The 22983-nt window shown below is 43.9% G+C and overlaps 1 protein-coding gene across 2 annotated transcripts in view; it reads right to left on the bottom strand.

The window, feature by feature from the left end:
* Positions 1 to 22983, bottom strand: part of LIMD1 (LIM domain containing 1) — a 30788-nt gene that overhangs the window by 3742 nt on the left and 4063 nt on the right. Inside the window, exons 2-7 of one of the 2 annotated variants that reach the window (XM_057367700.1) lie at positions 16166 to 16267; positions 5354 to 5421; positions 3981 to 4043; positions 2511 to 2641; positions 1363 to 1414; positions 621 to 689 (exon numbers count right to left, since the gene is read on the bottom strand). In XM_057367700.1, the coding sequence (XP_057223683.1) occupies positions 621 to 689; positions 1363 to 1414; positions 2511 to 2641; positions 3981 to 4043; positions 5354 to 5421; positions 16166 to 16267 (485 nt within the window). Of the gene's footprint in view, positions 1 to 620; positions 690 to 1355; positions 1415 to 2510; positions 2642 to 3173; positions 3244 to 3980; positions 4044 to 5353; positions 5422 to 16165; positions 16268 to 22983 lie in introns of those variants that run through there. The other variant, XM_057367699.1, reaches the window with a different exon arrangement.

Genomic DNA, 22983 nt, shown 5'->3' with positions numbered 1-22983 from the left:
GGCCTCTTTTCACTGTATTATGAGCACAGTGAGAAAAGACAACTATTCATTTTAATCCACAACACAGTAGTATGGAGCCTTTCTGGGACTGCAGAGATCAAGTGGTTTTGAAGAGCTGGCATCTCCTGGCATTTTTTCTTGTGCAGCCATATCCTTTCTCCAGCCYCAATGACATATTCATTTCCCATGAGAGTGAAGGTAACTCACACCCCACAGGATCAGTCACCACTTAGCATTTTTGAACAATCTTACTTGGAAATCAGATACACTAATGTGATCTGGAGCTCGAGCTTCTGAAAGGCAGCAGCAATAGACCTTACTAAGTCACCATGCTTCCTTCATYAACAAATAAACTGCCAAGTTTGAAAAGCAGTAATTAACTCATCGTCTGCAACTTTATGGATAGCAAATGGAACTGCAAATGGAGCACATTGCAGCAAAAACTTTTGTCCTCAATCTGATAATTCATCAGAAATTGAGAAATTTCTGACAGAAAGAGTCTCACACTGCAAGGTTTGAATTGCTCATCTACTGCCACTGGAAGGCAGGATATTCATTTACTTAAAAATAACAGCAGTTACGACTATGAAGTGCCCACTCCCTGAGAAAAGCTGACCTACCTCACAGTGATAACATTCCACATGGTAATCCTTGTCCATGGACACGACCCGAATGGTCTCATCYGATCCCTGTGAGCATTTGAGCAAAGCAGAAATTACAAAGGATTACAGCAGGATCAGACACATGCACTCTGTAGATTGCTTCCTGCAACAAAATGAATGTTGAGGAAATGCATTTGTGCAGCTGGTTGGAGACCACAAATAAATCTTGCCACTTGCAGTTATTTTTACAGTAAAGCTTCATCATCAACTGACTGCAGATATCCTCTAAAATGTGACACCAGAAACGTAAAAATGTTCTTTAACAGTAACATCTATCAGAAATCACCAATTATTTATCTGATAATTTTAATAGCATTTTAAATTCGTTTTGCCCAAGATTCATCTCCTCCAAGTAGTAAAATGAGATAGTTCCAGAGTGGTCACACAGAGGTAATTCGTGAGTACCACCAGCATCTATTGACATGAAGAAAATTACCCTGAACATAAAACCAGCAGCAGCATCATCCTGCAGCATATGAAAAAAGCAGCCTGACCTAGGAAGAATAAGCTTTATCACTGAACAAAAGAAAGGTCACATCTCAAGAACAGTGCATGAGCTTTGATCAAGGGGTTGTACTCCAGAGGAAGCAGCCATCTCTCCCCATCCACAAGCACATTTGTCTTGACACAGGGTCAAATGTGAAAGAGAGCAAGGCCTGACACTCCTCCCCCGAGGGGATACGGAATAAAAAGCTCTCACCTCAGARGGCAGAATGGGAAGTCCACACGCTGCACACTTTGGAGCTAAAACTCTGGAAGAGCAATGAGAAATGGAAGTCAAGTTATGGATCAACATAAAAAGAGAGGCCTGTATTGTTCTCAGCGATAACATGAAAAACTGCAGCTGTAAATGACTTATYCACAGGAAAGCTTTGCATCCTGAGATCATAAATTCATTTTAGCATTGATTTTAAGTAATGTTCAATCAGGCATAAAGAGACCTTATACTTTACACGTAGTGCCAGAAAAAATACATATTTCCCTATAAAATTCTCGGCTGCTACTGGGAAATTTGGAGGAACTAATGAGGAACTGAGCAGGACTGTCCCCAGAAAAAACATCAAAAGAAACGGCAGCCTCAGGGCAGGAAACTTCTGAGAAAATAGCACAGGACTGTGTGGCTTCTAAAGGCCTTATAGCACAACAATTAATTAAATTAAATTGCAAGGAAATATGCGTTATTTCAGAAAAACAATGGCATACAAGGGCACTAATCTTGGCAACAGAATTGTAACAACTCTAATCTTGGCACAACACAGAACAGTTCCGGGCTGCCTGAGCAACGCTTATACTCTCACTGCTCAGAAAATGGAGCAAGAACCAAAGCAAGCCTAAAGGACACACAAAATGTATGCAGTTCTAATATCATAACTACCAGCTAAGAGCACAGCCATTTTATTTTATTGTCTAAATAAGAAGTGATTTTTAAAGTGGATTTATCAGCCGTGGGGTAAAAGTTTTGTTTTGCTTTGCAGGTTCAGTGGTGATTCTTTAAAAGTCATATTCAGCCCTTCAACTACTCAAAAAGTAAATCACATTGATTTCCACAGGCATTCACAGGCTTACCTTAAAGCAGACTAATATTGTACATCACTGAACAYTTCAGGAGCCCTATTTCTCACTCCCTTTGCTTGCAGAAGGGGCAGCTGAAGCCCATAGGTTATTTGACTTCAGCAGAGTTACACAGGAGTCAATGGCTGGATGAGAGGTGAGGAATTTCTGGGGTCTAGCTCCATCCTCAAACTCCTAACCCTGTCCCTATTTTACTAATCTGCCCTCCCATTGAACTGAAAAGCTAAATTAGAGGCTTGTTGCTTGGAACATCTCTGCTGGSTTTTTTGCCCTTACTTGTGGTAATCTCTGACACAGTAGATTTTGTTTTCAGAGTCTACAGTGAATGGCACACCATCCAGACACTCGTTGCAGATGACACATCGGAAGCAGCCCGGATGATATGATTTCCCTAGAGCCTGCAGGATCTGCAACAGACCAAGAGAGAGAAAAAATGMACATGAAGAGCCAATAAAGGTGAAAATAATAAACACACAGCTTTACATCAGATAATGCTGCACATTCATCAAGAGGGCTGTGCCTTTTTTCCCCATCTCATCTGAAAAATCAGCTAACAAGGATGGAAAGGGCTGCTGGAATCAATACTGAGCACCTGGTTCCAGAGAAAGTAATTTTTAGCATGGGTAAGAAAACAATTTAGAGACTAAGTTAAGGTATTTAGCATGACAAAGGACAGAAGTGACAGAATTTAAAGGAAAGAAAATAATTTCTGAAGGTAGAGAATACTTAGCAGCGAGATCACAACGCAAGATATACTAGCTGAACAAAGGAAATACATTTTTATATTCTCCACRAGAAGTTGACAGTAATATTATTGTTCTCATAATCCCTTAGATATTGAAGAGCTGTGTATTCACTAGCCTGGCTTTCTTATTAGCACAGACTATGGAAACTGCATTGAACTCAACACCTGCAATTCACCTTTGGGGGCAGCAATACCTGGAACACCATGGTCCATCAGTTGAGGGATCAGACTTCTTAGCAGGAAACAGCTTTTCTCATTGTAATGCTTTCCAGTGTAAGCAGGCAAAGAAAGATAATTAATGATAAGCATTAGAAAATGCTGGGAGGTATGCTGTGAACCAGAAATTCCTAATTTCTTTGCCTCAGCTGTAGTCTTTCACCACCAGCTACACCAGTCTCCCTCTGAACATGCTACAACTGAATGCTGACGCCCTGAGCATCCACCACCCCATGAACATCTGGAATGGGAGGTAGCTGCTGTAGGCTAATCCTGCTTCATAGATCTGAACGGAGGTCCAGATCACACACCCTGGATCAAACCTGTTCCCCGAAGTATCAGCACCCCCAGAAAATAACAAAWAAGTGACTTCATCCAGAAGACACAGGAAAACCACAGCTTGACTGGAGGAAGGAAAGAGAGGCTGAGAGAGGTGCAAGGGAGCACTGCAGAGSCATGACATGTCTGAGCAGGAAACATCAACAGGATTACAAATACACTGTCCAGAGAAACCTGAAAGGGGGTGAAACAGCMATAGGCTCTGCTTTTCAACACCTACTGAAAATAGGCAGAGCAATGCCTCTGCACCATGTACAGCAGAATGCCAGCCTCACTTCTTTGAAAGTATCAACAAAAGGCTCAGTGGATTTTCTTTCTGATACCAGTCTCACACTAGGCAAACTACCAGATGACAACAGGCAGCATTGGATATGGATRTATTTTGCTTTTGATGCATTCTTCTAAAAACTGTGGGAGTTTTTTCTCCTGAAGCAATTATCACTTACCATGTCCATTATCAAATGACCACAAATGAAACACCTGTCAGCTGACTGCTGGAAACCAGAATACTGCAAGGACAAAAAAGAATTCACTTAAAATTTCGCAAGGTCACTGAAGCATAAATAACAGAGTACTGTGGGAGTGTTATTTGCATATTTGTTATTGGTCCTTTTTCYGTGCTCCTTACACAAGCTAAACTTTTTTTGATTATACACAGGTGTGGATAGGTCTCCAGAGGATTTTTTATAAGGACACCAGACTGCCCAGTTTCAGGAAGAGTACAAGTTCCTGTAACTTCCAAGTCCAAAACTAAAGTTTAATTTAAAGTATAGAAATAAATACCATAAATACACATGCAAATAAGGCAGTTACTAAAAAGACTTACTACATACTTATTTGATCACATGAATCTACAAGGCAGGCCATTTGTATTTATCACATATTTGCATCMCAGTATCTGTATATATAGGCCTTGAAAGCCAAATTTTTCTTTGGTTACACAGTCATAATTCTGTTGAAGCTACTTTGAGGTCAGTGGTATTGTCCCAGCTTCTTGTTAGGTTAGCAATCAAATTTGCCCCAGAGCAACTTTTTTGCTGCTTTTGCTGAGATCTGTTGGTAAAGAACTGTCTGTCACATTGATGACATACACCTCATGCACAGCACATCATCTGTCTGAACGAAGGAAATGCAAACTTGCAAAATAAAGTATTTTAGATGCATTTAATCAGTCTYTTTATTTTCAGYCAGTGTAGAATATACYRATGAGAGGAAAGAAGATTGACTTAYCTCTYTCACACAGAAATCACTAGGCTTTACCTATAAATAGGCAGATATGACTTTCTCAAGTCTCAATGAAGGCTTAATCTACCAGGACTCAGGGACAGAAGGGTATATGGTGTTTCATCTGCACTAGCCAAGGAAAGGACTGTGGGGTTGCTTCATGCTCAGGTACAGTCACACAMAATCCATTGAGGACAACAGAAATATATCCATTAAGATGCCCAAGCAAACACAGTCCACTGAAAAGGGAAATTCCCTCACTCATTCTTCCACAGCCATTTATCTTGCTCCTGCCTCCACACTATAGCCACAGAAACAATGCTSTGAAGGAGCCATCACAAAAGATTATGGCTTCAACCTGGGACTCTGTGCCACAACACCATGGCCTCTCTCTCAGCTACATCCAGCACCATATGTGGGCAGCAACCATGGCTGTGGCTGGTCCTGGGTAAATGTTGGRGCAGAAGGGCCAGGCAGAATGCTGGACCAGAAGTGTGTAAAACACAGGCAAAGTCGATAAGCAGAAAGGCTGTGTGTCTGCTGGCAACACTGAAATGTCTCATTACATTTGATCTAGAGTCAACTGGGTGCTTACCAGGAAGTCTTCTTCACAGAACACCTTTCCATTGACAAAATAAAAGGCTTTTCCTCTCAGCTTTCGACCTAAGGAAAAAACAACAGAGATAAGAAAAGGATCAGCAGAAAGCAGGGAGAAACTGTGAGCAAAACCTGGCTGCTGAGAATGAACGACAATGAAGACATCTAAGGACAGCTCCCCTACAGCTGGAAAAGAGCAACCAACCCCAGCACACTCCACACTCCAGCCCACCAAACTGTATTCCACTGGTGGCTGCTGATGAATGCCAGTTGGTGGATCGGGACAGAAGTCTCACCTCTGGGTAGGACGTGGTAGCTTTGCAAGCCTGGACCACCTCCTGGTAGATCACCACAGGTGTAACTCTGGGAAGAGTGAGTAAGGATACACTGACTCATGCTGGAAAATAACGCAGGAAAGGAGCAAGGAGTAAAGAAGAAAGGGCATACAGAGAGTGACCCACATGTGACTGCATTCCTCAAAATGTCMCAACTTTGCTGTTTCACTATGAGCAGCAGCTGCCACATAAGCACTGCAATACCTGAGCACCCGCTCTTCCTCCAGCAGAGTGCAAGACCAGAGCATTCAACAGGATTCTTTGCTACCTACCAGCACATTTGTTACTGCAGCTGCCAACAAAAACCTTTGAGACTATTAAAAAAAAAAAATTATAAAATCCAAATGTCATAATCAAGACAAGATGACTCAGTTTTTCCAATAAAGTACTCTACATATGGAGAAGATCTGTATTTACTGCAGCTTTTGTGTTTATGCTTCACATTTACCAACTGTTTTCAGTTCCACATAATTATGGCAATGTTTGCTCATGCTGCCACCACTCCTAAACGCCCTGCCTTCCCCCAAGAAAAAAGGGCTAGGGTTTGTTTGTTTATAAAAAGCTGCTCCTACCTCTTTGCAGCCTGGTTTCCCTGTTGAGCCTAGGGTTTGAAATGCAAGCCTGGCCCKGGAATGGTTCTGCACTGGAGCCCCAAGCGTGTCCCTGGAGACACTGCCCAGGGCAGGGGCAGCACTGCCTGGGCACAGGTGGAGCAGGACCKGCTGCAGTTTGGTTTTGGACACCTACCAGGCACTGCTGGAAGGAAATTGGGTCTGAGACACCAAGGCCCAGAAGCCCCTTGCTTGACATGCCGAATGTGGCCAGTATCATTAAAAAAGTGATTGTCAGCTGCTGGGTGTATAAATGTGAACAACATACGGGACTRGTCTGGGGGTCACTTCTTGGTGTTTTATGGAATGCACCGACTCGGCAGCCGTCAGGGAAGAATCACGTTGGCTGCAAGGCTTTAGGAAAAGGAGAAAGCCAAGTAAACCCACTTTAAGAAACTACAATATTTATAGTCTCCTGCATACGCCAGAGGGCAACCTCGAGCTGGGAAACAACTCCTGCTGCCCATTTCTTCCTCGGCAGCCTCAGCTTCTTCCTGCTCCCTTCTCCTTCTCCCAGTGTCTCTTTGAGATGAGGAAGCACTTTCTCATACAATTGGGAAGGCAAAATGCAGGAAAAGCTCACTTCCCCAGGCTGCACTAGGAACTGTCCTGGYGGAGCACACTGCAAAATGGAGATGCTCCAGGGAAGCTCTAAAGATTTGCCAGTAAATTGAGCCACATCAGCATTTCACCAGCCGCCCTTAGTGCCCAGGTCTCAGGCAGTGAGGCAGGTGGAGGACAGGGCAGCGTGTTTTCTCAAGGAACAAGCCCCAGTTTCACGTGCAGGAGCTTTGCAGTCAAACTGTGGGCATTGCTCAGCCCTGTGTTTACCGGACCAGTGCAGAAACCATAGGCCAAAGGCACACGGCTCCATCACACTCACTGTTCCCCATTCTCTTCTAATCCCTGCTAGGGACAACCACGGAACCTGGAGGTCAGAGATGACCCAGGGTACCAGCCCATCCTTGCACCAGTGCAAACAATGGCAGAAAACCTGACAAACCTGAAAGCATYCCACTCTGATTTTTCTCATCCGCCCTAACATTGCCAAGGTTGTTGAAACCAAAACAGGACCTAGATCTTAAAATAGAAAGTATTTAGTCTGGGACATGTAATCTTTGTGGCTTGTAACCCAGGGTGCATATTTGCATGATAACCCCACCACGTGTAATCTTTGTGGCTCATAAACCAGGGTGTGTAATTGCATGATAACCCCACCTGTTTACCTGCCTGTCCATAGGTAAGCCTGTTCTAGTGTCACAGTTTCTGAGGAAGGACTGGAGAGGCATGGGGATACATGAGATTTTTGCAGCACCTTTGACAAGGGTAGTCCTAAACAAGTTAACAACAAGCCTAATACAGCAAGAAGTACTCTTGAAAATCTCCCACTGATTGAAAYACAACACTGGGATTTGTCACTCCTAAATATGAAAAACAAAAATATTTAACTTTGGTTTTAAATTACATGGTAGTGAGGGCTCCAGTTCAGTGCAAGGGCAGGTGCCCAAGTGATTTTCCACCTGCATGCAATGTGTCTCCTTGAAGACAAGCTGACAGTGGTRAGGAAAAACACACATGGGGCCATGYAAYGAGGAAATGCTTCTTTGGATRAAGGCCCTGGCCTCGTGCATGAGCAGTAGCCATTCCAGCARAAGGGATGAGGTTTGGATCGCTGCCATGATGTCATTCTTTCATGGTGASAAAAAAAGCATTTACCAGCCATTCTGCACCCAGTGTATTTTTAACACCATGACATTAGCAGGTTAAGATTGATGGCAACAGACCTTCAGTGAAGGTGCCACCGCCAATGTGCTATGTCTGGGCTTCTGCTGCAAGCTCATTCAGCAGAGGGACAAATCCCTTTATAAACGATTTATAATTTGACCATTGGCATTATATGAGTCCCTGAAGAAGAGCTCCTGACACCAAGATCAATTTGTGGCAGCACAGGGATTATTTAATTACTTCTTAAGGGAAGAGGTGAGTATTTTAACTATTTTAAGTTCCTCCCCTCGACTCTCTTTAAGCCCCTGGCAGAAATGTAAAAGGAAATTAGCAAAATCCACGAGTGACCAGGTGCTCCTGCAGCCACTGTRGGAGTGGTGCATGCAAACACAGCCCATTTCTTTCTCTGCTGCTCTCAGCTTCTCCCTGCCCACTTCTGGGATGGACTTTTCCCAGTGTCTCTTTGAGATGAGGAAGCACTTTCTCATTACACAACTRGGAATGCAAGATGCAGGAAAAGCTCACTTCCCTAGGCTGGGCTGGGGACTGTCCCAGTGGAGCTGGGAAATTCATGTTCTGGCTGCAGCCATACCAGGAAAAGAAACAGCACTGGGACTGCCGCACTGTGGAGAGCAGGGGGGCAGTGGCTTCTGTCCCTGCACTGAGCTCCCTGCCATGAGACAGTGCCTTATACTAAACCAGACCCTCTCAAAAGTGTGGTATTTCAGATTCTGCCTGCAGAGGCTRGCACAGGTTTCACTTGAGCATGGAGATGCTGTTTTATTTTCACCAAAAGGAAAGACTAAGAAGTTAAATGGCMTATAAGAAATCATGTATTGATAACTGTCATATTGATATGCATCATGAYATACATCATAATGAAATATCCTTTGACCAACCTGTGAATATTAATGCGTGCCTTGCTGCTTTCAGGATCAATTGCTCCTGACAACGTGTCTTATGCTGCTGGCTCCTGACTGTATTTCACTTTCATTTCACCCTTAATTTAGCTAATCTCGCATTGCTGCATTGTTGGGGAGGCAATGTGTGGACATCACTTATCATTTATCTAAGCACCATGGAACTCCTTGTGGTATCTGTACAGCAGATGGGCAAAAATCACTGATGACTGGCAGCTGCCTCTGCCATTACAAAGATCAGTGCTTTTTACAGTACCACAGCTGTAAAATAAATTTGGATATGTGATTACTGAGGGCAGGTTAAATTCAAACGATTTTATTTTCTGATTTCATTGGATGTAACATTCTGACACTCTAGGGGGACAGAAGGTTGGAAATACCATYAGCCTGGCTGCTAAGGATTGAAGGATGCTCTCTATTCAGTCCTGGGTGGCTCTGGCTCAAGCTGCAGTTCTTCCTCCAGTTTTCATTCTCCCCACATAACTCTGGAGGAGATCTGGATTAAAGAACCTACTTGATCCACGTAAGTCCTTCAGGTAGTAAAATGGGTGCAGGCAGAGCCTAAGGACCTTGGCTCCTCCCAAGCATGCAAAAGTCCCCGTTGCCCTCAGCACATGAGCTCCCCAGTCCCCAGCCAGCACATGTGTTTTGGGAGCCCTCCATGGACACTCTGGTGACAGGCAGTATGGTGTTCTACCACGTGCAGCRGACTAAGTCAATCATCAAAGAGCAATTTCTGCCATCTGTCCCATTTCTGTTGGCCACCATTAAAGCTGGATGCAGCACTGAGGCTGACAGAGAAGCACCAATATTTCCAGTCTGCTCCAGAACTGGGCCTGCATGAAAGGACCACTTTAATGCCTGTACATCCTCTAAATTAGGTAAACAGCAGACATCCCAGGACAGACCAAGGCCTTGGTTAAACCATGGGCAGGAGTACAGGATATCTCTGAGAAGAAACTGTGCTAGGACACAGCAAGGACTCCATCACCACATAAGATGTTCAGTCTCTCTCAACTACACCAGYTGTACAGTAAGAATGCAAAGTATATCCTCTGTGTTGTCACCGTACAGCATACCATTTGATGTAGTAGGGAAAAAAAAAMMCCCAAAACCCAAACAAAAAAACCCTCAAAACTCTGAGAAAACATCTGATGCCCGAGAGCCAAAACCATGCTCTGGCACATATAAGAAAGGTCAGCAAGAAAGGTCAGCTGCCTCTAACAGCAACACAACCACAGGTGGGGGCAGAAACGGATCCCCAGAGGGAAACATTGCGAAACCACAGCACAGCACACCACTGAGCAACACCTCTCCTTKGCTGATGGCAAACCGTTGCAAGATATTCAGTTCTTTTAGACAACACCATTAGGATATTCAAAATTCAGTGGTAAAATACAGTCATCCCGGGGCAAAGCAGTGCTGTGGTCCAGGTAGWCCCTGCTGAATAACTGGTTCTCATCCCAGTACTCAGCTACTCTGCATCACTTTCAAGACTGYTGCCCTGTTCCCCAAAATGCACCAAAATCAGGTGGCTGTCAAGAGGTGGCCTCCCRCCCTGTCACCCAGTGACTCATTGAAACACACACAGAGGTCAGGGCTCAGAGGAGGAGGGAGGAGGAGGAGGAGGCAATCTCTATGACCTCAGTGGATGTAACTGTGCATTGAAACTACATGAGAGAGAAATTTAATTTTTAAATTTCTTGTGTTGTGGAAGGGGCCTCAGTGCTTATTGAGAGACTATTCACAGGTATTTTTAAGATGCTGTAAGAAACCCACTAAAATCTTTACAGCACGATTAATCCTATGCCTGTTCTTAATAGAAAACAGTACTTGGAAGATGATGTTATAAAATAATAATACCATAAAGACTGGAAATTGATTCTACTAAAGACTTCAACCTTTTTTTTCTCACACTGTCCTAATGATTTCAGCTTCCAGCCAGCACTAAAACACACGCAATTGACCGAAACCATTATTACATTGATGAACCCCTGACTGCATCCCTTTGTGAGCTARACATCTGCACTTTTTCATCAAGGATATCTACCTGATCCCAAAGTCCCCATCAGCTGACCCCAAATCACTGCTGCACTGAAATCTGACCAGAAGAGGAACAAGTACCGTAGAATCTGCCCTGGCTTTTCTCATCTATAGTAAGCACTTCTTGTGATAAACAACAGGATTTTTCACAAGTGAGCTGAGACTGAAAACAAAAGTCAGCAAGAAAATAACAGCAGCTTAGACTGAAAAGTCAGCAAGAAAATAACAGCAGCTTAGACTGACTGAAGCAGAAAAATGCACTGATGAATTTCATGTCCCCTAATCCAGGCAGACTTGAATCTTTTCTGACATGACTTTTGCTAAAAAAAACCCCTGCATTGTTTACTATGCAGACTCTGGCGTGATAATTTTTATTGAAGAGATGTTGAGGATAGATTATTAGCAAAGCTTTGCTCTCTCCACTATGAAGATTTGCACATTTCTCATATCAGTTGTTCGGTGTGGTGGATTTTTATCCAATTATAGGCAGTAAATTCTGCCTCCGCTAGAAGAGATGGCTGTTTCTGCATCTGAAGATAACCACACATATACATGTGGCTGCGGGGAAATTTATTTGGCAAGGCTGGCTATCCTGCTGTCTGGGATTAAATCACATGGACAGCAAAAGGTGACTTTCTACTTGTAAAGTTGCTGRACAGTGCCAATAAAAACCCTGGCCTTCGTGTTCTAGGAGTTACACACCAATACTGGACATGTTTATTCAACATAATTAGCCCAAAGACACCAAGAGCTGCATTGCTCTATGTAGCCATGCTTTATAATCACTGCAGCAAGATTAATTAGCCCAAGCAGAGGATTATGTTTGAAGAAAATACTGCTTTGATAGCTTAGCTATCTAGTTTAGTAAAAGACCCTTGATACCTCTAAACACAACTATGTTGCGAAATATTAAATAAAATATATATATATACCCAGAGGGTGGCAAGAGGCAGCCAGCTCGGGTGATTTCAAAGCCTGTCAGTGGAACAGCAGCCAGTTAACCCTTACACTGACATTAGCATTAATCCCATCTTGCAAAAATAGAAAAGAAAAATAAAGTAATGCAGTGATGCTGAGATGTCAAAGCAAATTCTGTAAATCTAGCAAACGTGCAAGGTTTCCAACTCTGCGGTAAGGTACCAAAATCTGTTCCTCACTTTGGCCCTTATATTGTAGTTCAACATCAAACCCTCCTTCCAATCACCTTGCGATCAGTTCTTTCTTTCTGACTTCCTTCCTCGCCTACTTAYTTCCTTCACAGCCATCTCTAACACTTCCCTTGAGATTTTTTAGCTTTCAGATTTCCTTTGAGGACCAAGTGGCTCGAGTACAAGACCCTTAGACTCTAAATTACACTGCTAGCAGAGCTAAAAAGGTTTGTTTTCCAAGCAACCTGTGGCATTTGGATATAAGCCTGGCTGAATTCTAAAGAAAACACAAAAACCAATACAGTAGGTTAGAGTGATACTGAATAGTTTGTATATAATTTATTAAGGTCTCCTCACTACCTACATAGTAAATATCAGCATCTGGAAACACATGTTTTTTTTGTGTTCTCAGGAGGTATAAAGTAGTGATTTAATTTAAATGGTTAATGTGTAAGAAACCATTTGATAGGTACAACTGTTTGTCCAACAAGCTGCAAAAAAAACCCAAAAAAACCCAAACCCCAAGGCGGAAACAGACACCTTGAGCTTGCAGGAAATAGCTCAAGGCGTTTTTTGGGTTTTTTTTAACCTATATTTGTGGCCCTCCTGTAAAGCAAATATCATTTATTACTAATCCTGCAGAAAGAGCCTGAAGTTTTTTTCGTCTCCCTCTCTGCAAAAGCCTGCCTTGTTTGTGCCTCTGCCCTGTAACAAACAAGATAAATGAGACATTTATGCCAAAGTAGTAATTCTAAATCTGCTGTTTTGACCTCTAAGCCAAATTTTCTGCATTACATGCCAGTGGCTCAGATAAGACAGTACATTTTTTTCCTACTAACTAAACCCTGTAATGTATATGCAGCCCTGTTCAACAAACAGCTCTATCATTTATCTCTGAAGATATGTGTATTGGGAAGCAGAGGGTGAAGGAAATTTGGCACTATGAGGTATCACCCCCCCACATAACCCTTGCTTCTCAGACCCTCTTGATTTTCTCTGTCAGGGAAACTAATGCACATTCGAACACAAATACAGCTAGGAGCAAAATTGGRAATGCTTGCTAAAATAAAAACAGCAGGACAGTGTTTATAAATATCTGGAGCACAATATGCTTTACCTTAATAGGTAATTTTGTGTGTTTTATTTATTGGAGTGGGGGATATCCAGTGTTCCACCAGAGCAGAAATTTTAGGCTTGAAATCATGAGCAACCTTCTCAAAGTCAAGTTGGTTCTGGATGGTGTCCAAGATGAACTCCACTTGACCTTAAAAGCACTACTTACTTTTAAACTAGAAACCAGTTTCCACATAGGCTGCTCAAAATGTGCTTTGCAGCTAGAAAGACAACACCATCCAAACAAATATTTATCTTTTTGGCAGATAAAACGTTCTCATCCCATTTGCTGCAGTGACACAGGTGGCAGAAAGCCTGCAGAGGGGCATGTGTCCTTTCAGGATGAACGACAGAGCTGTAAAGTGAAAGTGCCCTTTATCCCCATAGCAACTGATGGTCTGTGGGGCTGGGAAATTACTTTGGGCTTCAAAAGGGGGGATTTCCCTTGGGTAGGTTTCCTCCCTGAGCACAGGGCAGGATGGCACATGCATCCCCAGGCAGCATCAGACAGCCCCAGTGCAGGGGTTTGATGAATCAGAAAGGCAGCCCAGCACAGACCAGGCAGCCCCAGAGCGACTGGTGCATGAGGGCCCCACAGACCGCAGGAGCAGTGCAGGAAACCTCCCCCTGCACTGAAGGGTTTCTTGCAGMTCTTGCTGCTCTAGAGGCCTGTACACAGGAGGGAAACACCACTACTGTGGGGGCCTTCCTCCAGCACAACTCTTTGTAGGGTGCTGGGAATCGCATGCCACCACACAGCTCTCCCTCCATCTACCCATGCCATCCTGCTGGCTGCCTGGAGTTTGTTTTTTAGTATGGCCACTACCACAATGGGAAGGACTTGAGCTTTCATGACTATTGTCCAAATGTAACAAGGCTCTCATTTATATGCCCAAGACTTGCATTCCCGTTTTTTATCTTGTATTAGAATACAGTATTTTTTACTGAGGGAAGTATTATTGCTCCCACACCTCTTTCTTTCCCACCTCCCCATCATTTTCACTAGCCTTATTTTTTAATTTTGCTTTCAGTTTGAAACCCTTTGCCCCAGCACATCTACTCAGCAYATTTCTCAATTACAGTCTGAGTAAGAGAGAAAATGGGCTTCACTTTGCTAAACCTGACTTCTTTCTATCTTTCTAAGTCTCACCTGACATCTACACCTTTTCATGTTGCATTGGAAACCTTTGGAAAGGATTGACTTTTAGAATAAGCAGCAAGTAGCCATTCTTTCAACCCTCACCAACCCACCTCATTAGAAATGGCATTAAGCTAATTTTTAACCAAACACAGACAAACAAACAGACGTAACCACGGATACCTCTGCAACCGCAAGTACCTTTCTAGCTCTGGTCTCCAAATAAAGATCATAAAAGTAATTTTAAAAGCAGGATCAAAAGTGTTTCTTCCTAAAGCACCAGTTGCACAGTAGTAATTTCAGAAATTTAAGACAGTCCAAACATGTTGCTGGATTATTTTTAATAGGAGCTCTGAGTACAAGGGCAATTCAGAGACTGCCTGGCCCTAGAGGGCAAGAGGTAACTGAAGCAAGCCCTGGTTGCAGCCAGGAATCCTTTCCATGGGAGAACATTATTAATTTCAAATTAATTTGTAAGAGAGGACAGAAGAGTGAGCTGCTGACTGCTGAGCSTCTAGGAAACTGCCACTACCTGCAAAAACCACTTTTTCTTTTCAGTTTTCCCATTTTCAGTCAGATGATGGTGAAATGCTCTACTAAAAACATAGGTGAGGCGGGGCAGCTGGTGCTGGACAGCTGGGAAATGGGCATAGCTTAAGGCTCAGCTATTATTAAAAAGCATATGCATCTTTCTATATTTATTCCCACTTTACAGCTCCAAATAAAACACATGCAGTCCTGATGAGTTTACAACTCTAAATACAATCCAGGAGGAAAAACCCTAAGCCTCGTCTGGGAAAACCAAACTCATATATACAAAAGCAGCAGCAGATTATTATTTTTTCTGCCACCACATATACAGCTACAGTTCTAAAAATATGCTACTATCATTGGAGCTAAACATAAAAAAAATAGAAAAAACACTGTCTTACAAGCACAGCTATGATTTGAAATCAAGTGGCCTGTTCTTCACTCCAGCTCCACCACAGMCCTCAAARAGCTGCTTAGGAGAATCCACRCATTGCTGCACGCCCCAGCAAGCTMCWGATGTGRGTCTAACAAGAGACCCACAGGGAGCTCACCAGGGTCAGCTGAACTATTTACTCTGCTTCTTGTGTAGATTTCACAGGGCTCATCATCACCACTCCCAGCCTGACAGCTCTGCACCAGTTCCCTCCATGCAAAAACCATACACCAAGCTGACAGAAACATGCCCTTCATTACAGGGCATGGCTGCATTTCTCTGGAATAAAAACAATCAAGATGTGTAACCTGGGTCATTCATGCACTTYGATGCTTTGACTGGAGGTCTTTCAGAAGGACAAAATGGTTTTAGAAAGTAAAAGATAACACACACAGTGAAAACGCTCACTGGATTTACCATGAAGCAGCTCCACCTGAAAAGTAAAGCCTGCTGAGACAAAAAACATGCCAGATAAGGCATACTCACTGCCACTTTGAAAAAATACTCTTGTAAGTAAGAAAATGTGGCTCTAACTAAGAGACGTAGGAATGAAAACAAACATCCCCCATACCAGAAGGCAGAAGCTTGGCACAATCCAAAATACCTTTTCTACATGCCTTGCAACAATCCATTCAAAAACAAACAGCAAGCACCACCACCACTACCAAGTCATACAGCTGCAGCAGACTYCAGCTGGCAGATAGTTTAATAACCACTTCCTTTTTGCCCCTTCTTTATTCCAGAAAAATGTTAAGTCCAAAGAGTTTGCTGCAGTGTCTGGCACCAGCATCAGACCAGGGCAGGGATACTCACTGCAGGCTCCACAGGTGAAGCAGCTGTCRTGGTAGAGGTTGCCCATGGCCTGGCAAGCTTGGTTTGCTCCATACACGCCCTTGCTGCACTTCACACAGGTACCTGGAAGAGAGAGGAGGGAGACAGAAGTCACAAGTGGGACCCGAGGGGGTGGCATGGTTGGGTGACAACACATGTAGCTTGTCATGGTGGCTCAACAGCTTAGGACCATGTGGTTCACTGAAGCCACAAGATGTAGGTGACATCACTATCAMCTGCCCTGAGAGAGGCGTTAACTGTGGTCTCAATGGTCATCAAATCTCCACAATGAAAGACTTTTGCAAAAAAAATTGCACAGCAATAGTCCTGTCTGGGTACAATGACACTTCCTTTATTCTCCCATCCTTCCCAACAACCTTTACATACATCTAAACCTGCTTAAGGACCCTCACAAAAGCAGTGACTGCTCAGGGCTGTTCACAGCCCAAGTTTCTGCCACTTATTGTATAAGATAGTCTTGCTGGTTATSCACTGATGTGAGGACAACACAGCTCTTCACTTAGCTCTTTTAAATCACTCATTTCAGACCTCAGTTGTGCCTGCTGAAGACCCTAAGGATTTTCCACCAAAACAGAGCTAGACTATCTGACACCTACCTCTCTTACCTAGGAAAATGGCACATCAAGCCAGTTTCTTTGCTTCAGGCATTACCCTGTGATTGTGAGAGGCTGTTTTGAAAGCAGCATCACCCTTTAACTRCCTCTGAGAAAACCTGAATCTCTGTTCAAGCAAATAAACAAATAAGGGGCAGTATGAAGGAGAAACAGATGATGTGTTTCTGTCTCTGGCTTGTCATGATTCCAACAGGATTTCACCTCCAGGTCTCTCCTTCCAYCACTACTCAGTCCCATTCATGCTGGTTCTTACAGTCCCTGGTCAAGGGAYTGTCAGTCACGTCTCACTTCTTCTGGCCCAAGAGGAGGGACATCAACATCTTGCTGAACTTTGTTATGCAAAGGATGGTAAACAAAATATCACTTCTTCTGGGGCACTGCAAGCTCCAGAGTAATTGGAAAAGTCTGGAGAAAGTTAGGAAGAAGTCCATTGTGCTTACGACAGCACAGAAAAGTAACTAAACTCTGGTAGCACCAGGCTCACACTGCCAGGGTGGGTAACGATTTCTTCCTGAGGCTAACAGCCATGGCCATCAGTTTTCACATCACATGGATAAAACCACTCAGGAGTCCTTTGCAGTAGCATACACACGGCTGCTAAAAAGCAGACACTTGATTTTCCCAGRTTTTCGCAGAGCAGACCTGGCACTCCGTGCTGCAGCTGCCTGTGTGCATTCAACCAGCACACTGAAAGCTGTCCTAGCTCTGTGCCAAGCCCCACTGCACTCAGAGCCAGAGTCCAAACTGACACAAACCTGGAGAGAMGGCTGCAAAGAATAATTAGTTACTTTGTTTTGTCCAAATCCTACTCGAACTGAAATGCTCACTTGGCTGTGGGCCCACCCCAGGACTCAGGCAGGCACCAAGCGAGCAAAACTTCATGGTTCTTCTTGAACTGAGCAGGTTTATCTCATTTATTGAAAGAAACATTTTAAGAAAGCAAGAGATAAATCGTACAGGCATTAGAAAAAAGACAAAAGAAAAAAAAAAAAGGTCAATGCAAAGATAAGAAAAACTTGGCTTTTCAAATGGATATGCCTTCCCAGGAATGCGCACATTCAGCGGCAGCCCGAGTTTCTGTGCAGTTATCTGACACAAGAGCTAATGACTCAATGTTCCCTTTTGACTACAGCAATGTCGAGCAGAAAATTTTGAGAGCAGAAAACCTGCCAATTTTCCACGACACCCACCAGGCTTTCCACAGAGCCAAAGTATTTATTGCACTGTAAATGCTGCATTTTCCTCTCCACCATGCCAATGAATTGCTGCTCCAGAAAATTTCGCCAGCATGCACCMATTTCCTCTTTTCCACAAAGCAGCYGGGTGATACTGCCTGTGGATGAGCAGCAAGAAGAAGCAGGAGGCACAGCAGCTGAGTGCAGGCACAGCGCCCAGTAAAGATACTGGCAGGCATAAACCACTATTAAGTACACTAAAGCAAACCCCATGGWGGGCAGAAATTGCTTCTGCCATCTCCTGTCTATCCCATTACGCTTCAGTGCATAGGCATTGACCCTCTGGGWTCCCCAACAGGACAGATCCTACAGGAGCTGTCAAGGCTCCCACATCCATATCCAAACCATCCTCCACCCCCCACCCCCCAACATCCTTCCACCTTCCTTCCAGTATATGCTCCATTTCACCCCCTGATTGACCCTTTTACCCATTCTTTAAATATTTTGGCCTCTAAAACATGGAAAATAAAGTCACAGAATGAAAGGGCTTCTTAAAATAAATTGGGAACGCTTTCTGTAAAAACTGTAATATGCTAAATTACTCAACTATGTCATAACCAGACATGCTATAATATTCATACATACTGTGCCAAGGTTGACAATTGAAAAATGGCATTAYAGCACATCTATACCTAGTTTACATTCTTACATGTATCTGCTAAATCTTACTTGAAAGCCTATAAAATCTCAGTTAGCAAGYGAAATTACTCTCTAAATAAGTCTTTGCCTTTTCCAGATACAATATTCGGAAGGATTTTAACCAACATAATTTTAGCCTTCATCTCCGACTCTCAGCACACCTTGCCTGAAAGAGGGAAAAAAAAGTGATTTTTATCCATTTTTCCTTTCCACCTCTCTTTTTTTTCCATTCACTCCCTGCAGTCACAATGATCCTGATCTTTTGCCTTAGGCTACACAAGGAAAAAGCAAGGAAAACCTGTTGCTGAGGGCAGCCACTTGCTGAGTGCTTGCTGAGTGCTGCAGCACTGTGCAAAGGCAGTTTCTTTAAAGCTGTGGAAGCCAATGCAACAGGGGCCACCTCCAACCCCATCCTGCTGCAAAACAGACTCTGTGCCCTGCTCCACGCCAGCTCCGATGGCTATTTCCTGAAACAGTGCTGACTGTGCTTTCTGCTGGTGTTAAAATGTCAGCAGCATCACTCCAGCCCYACATGCCACTGACACTAGTCAGCAATTCTGGATAATTTTCTTGGCACGAGTGGCTTTTAGCAAAAACTTCTGTCCTCAGCGKGAAGCAGAGGGATCCTGAGTAGCCACAGTTCAGCAAGATTCCTGAGTGCTGCACTCGGTAGCTTTGCCACTCTTAACAAGTGTTTATGCAAACACCGATCCCAGCAGATGTCCCCTCTGAAATKGTGGTTTTTAACCTTAGACAACGTCATTAAGAAGAAATGACAGGTTTCTCTTTTACCACCACGATGACAAACCCAAATCACCACACATACACACATCAGTAAACTCATGCCTGAGCACACAGTAGCCAGATTCGGAAAGGGATGGAAATTGCTGATTTCAGTTCAATTTCTACCCGCAGGACAGCCGCCCCGGACAACAAAGAAATCTCTGTTCCCTTTCGCATCATGCGACAAGCAACCGCCCGCGCTGCAGCTGAGAGCCTGAACAAAGGGATCTTTGGAAAAGAGCAGGGACCAAAAACATGCCCTGTAAGCCACTTCCCAGCATTTGCCACACTCCATCTCAGCACGGCAGAACCAGCAGTAGTCTTGGCTCACGTGATCCAACAGGTTGAATGCAGATCTCGAAGGCTGTYAGAAATGAAACCAAACCCAGTGCTCAGTCTGAAATGTCAGTCCCACCCTCAAAATTCAACAAGTGCATTTCCACTTACCACCAGGCTCAAAGCCCCTGGTGACATTTTTTGCTCCAAGGGTTGCTATTTCACACTCACAAGAAGGAGTTTCGTTACTTACTGTATCCCATTCACTAAAAATTCAACACAAGCCATGCTGAACACCAGCATTTTCTGGGACCAGTTGGTATGATTTATTTCCACGTGTCAGACAACATCGATCTGCAGAGCAAGACCACAGTTCTTCTAGCAGCATCTCTCTTCTTTTCAGCAGCACCTCTCTTTTCAGGAACAGCCAGCACAGCCAAGCTTTCCTTACACATGCTCCTAACTGGGTTTGCTAAGATTGTCACTTAATTTTGAAGGGCCTAATGTGACGGTGTGCTGCTTCAGTGGTGGGATTTCCTTGCCATACCAATGTGGCATCAGATTAAGAAGAATACAGTGGCAGGATGATTCTGGTGGTGGGGGCTGCATATGTAACTGATACAGAAACAGCAAGTCTGTCCTATTCTTTCCAATCTGTGCATAATCTGACTTTCACAATCACATTGACCCTTCTCCATCAGATGTAACTGGTTTTTGCCCCCTTTTTACAGGAGGCTAGATTCATGCTGAAGAATCCACAGCTGCATTTAAAAGAACCCCCCTAGAATCTTTGCACCTCTGGTATCATCATTCCCATCTGTCCACACACGCACATAGATATAATCTGTAAATAGACCCTKATGCCTTTTGGCAGAAATTGTACCTTCACAAGGGTCCTCCCCGTTAGAATTCTGCTCTGACACTCTGGCAGGGAGGACCCTGTGCAGGTACAGCTGCTGCCTTTCCAACATTGCCACCTAYTTATTCCAGAAGAACCAAGCCCTCTGTTTACACACACGTCATTCAAAGACAAATGAGAAAAGCCTTCACACTGTCATACACAATGCAATGCTCGGTTATCCTGGCTTTACTTTAGAATTTCTCTGGAACTTGAACCCACCCTCCCATGGCTCAATTTAACCAAGTAATTCCCATATCAAACTCTAAATAACACACATTGCATGCCTTGTTATACTGCTTATCCRCTACTGTGCAATCATCCTTGCTGGAGAGGTGATTTCAAGGAGATCATGAGGCCTGGGTGAGATCGAGTGCCTGGAAAACCTGGCAGATTGGTTCCATTCATCACTGAGTGACAGGGCTGTCTGTACAAAGATGGACAGGTACTCCCCACCCAAAAAATCACAGAGTTGGTAAACACAAGTTTTCTGTATCCGTTTTCATGTCATGTTCTTGACCCCTGACCTTGCTGCAGATCTTCATGTACACATTGAGAGTGAAGGACAAAAATGCCATCAGACTCACGTCAGTGACATTTTAAGTACCTTWTAGCGACGTCAGAGATTATGATAACTCCAGTGCCACATGAATGAGGCTCCTTATTCCTTTCAGTTCCCATTGCTACTGTATCCTGGCTGAAAGACTGATTGCTCCTCTGCCTCAACTACTTCCTTTTTCTTTCCTTTTGGCAGCATTTTCTTTAGCTTGCAAACCCAGCTGAGGTCCCAAGAGGAAGGGAGGAGAAGCATATACTGCTGTAATMTTGAAGAGATGTATTCAGGCCAGTACTTATTTGCTTGGTTCCTYGCAGTGAGATAAGCTCTGCAATCTGCACACACCCACCGGTTCAAGTGCCATGATCCTTCAGCTTTCCTTGTTCCACCAGGACCTGTCTCTCCCTGCCTCCCCCTCCTCTCCACTACAGGCAAACGTCTYCTTTCAGTTTTGGTACTCTCCCAGGGGCAGTCAGTAAAGGATGCCTCTGCTCATTCCCTGTGGAAATGGCACCATTATCATCACTCACAGACAAAACAGACTCAGACAAGCTTTCATTTAAATGAGAAATTCTCCACTTGTCAGCCCTGTGATTGCTGCACACACAGTGTATCCTGGTGCCCCACCATCAGCAGGGTTCAGTGAAGTCCCCAGGTGTGTACAGCCCCAAAGTTAAAGGAGTTGTGGTTTCAGCAGTGCTCCAATACTAACTTCACTGTGCACCACAATTCCAAAGAACACTGCTGCCCTTTGAGCTGCTCACACCCATTCAAAGGTGCTGAGGTTCCAGGTCTTCACAGGGCTCAGTGATTCAGCTACTGCTCTGYTTCTGCCAAGGGGAAAAACAATCTGCAGACTTTGCTACGAGATACTCCCTGCCCGATTCCTGGGAAGCATCCCAGCTTTTCACTGTAAAATGAGATGCCCGGGGCCCTCCTAAAACACCCACAGCTTATCAGCTTTGCTCTAAATAACAAGAAAGCCATAATACAACACCTAACGAACATTTATAACTATTAACAAAAATGGTTTTATAAAAAGCTTTTGGTAAGGGTGTAGATAATCCTCATCAGGTGGAGATTTCCATCTAGCTGTATGAAAAAAACACTGGTAAAAACGTGATGCTACATGTTACACCTCTAAAAGCACCCATTTGTGCCTGCAGACCAAGGCACTGCGTGCTAAAACAAGTAGTCAAACCTCCCTGGAGACCCCAGCACACCTCAGCCAGGCCCCTCCTCTACCAAGTCACTTCCAGGCAGTGCAGGCAGATGCTCCATTTGGTTCTGCATCTGTCTGGCTCTCACCTGAAAACTCATCAGTTCACCTAACCCTAAACATTTGGGTGGTGYTAGCAAAGGATTTGCAACTCAACAGATCACTCCTATTTGATCTTCTGTTTTGCCAAGGGGAGATGAAGGCTGATGCACCCAAAGGAACACCATGGAAAATCAGCAGGATTTGARCACCTCACTACTGAATGTTCCCTGGAAATACTACACCAAAACCTAAAGCTGGCTTCCAGTGTCCCCTCCCAGGGACTTGGGCCTCTTCTSTCCTGCATGGGAACCAGCCTCTCTAGGGAGCAACTTCAGCTTTTCCTTCCCCAAGCAAAAGACCTGGGTGATACCTGAGACTCCCTATGTCCTCCCTGACAGCCCACATAAATCAAGTCAGCACTTCAAAAGCCCTCTTGGAGAACCGAAATTCCTCCAGAAACATGTGCAACCCATGCAACTCACACACAGGTCACTATGAAAAAAAAAAAAAAAAAAAA

Source organism: Malurus melanocephalus, unplaced genomic scaffold (assembly GCF_030028575.1).
Source record: "Malurus melanocephalus ecotype Western Australia unplaced genomic scaffold, MMel_1.1 scaffold_83, whole genome shotgun sequence".
In the NCBI taxonomy this organism is placed as follows: Eukaryota; Metazoa; Chordata; class Aves; order Passeriformes; family Maluridae; genus Malurus; species Malurus melanocephalus.
Note: the sequence above shows the minus strand (reverse complement) of the source record. Positions and strands in the feature narration are given on the sequence as shown.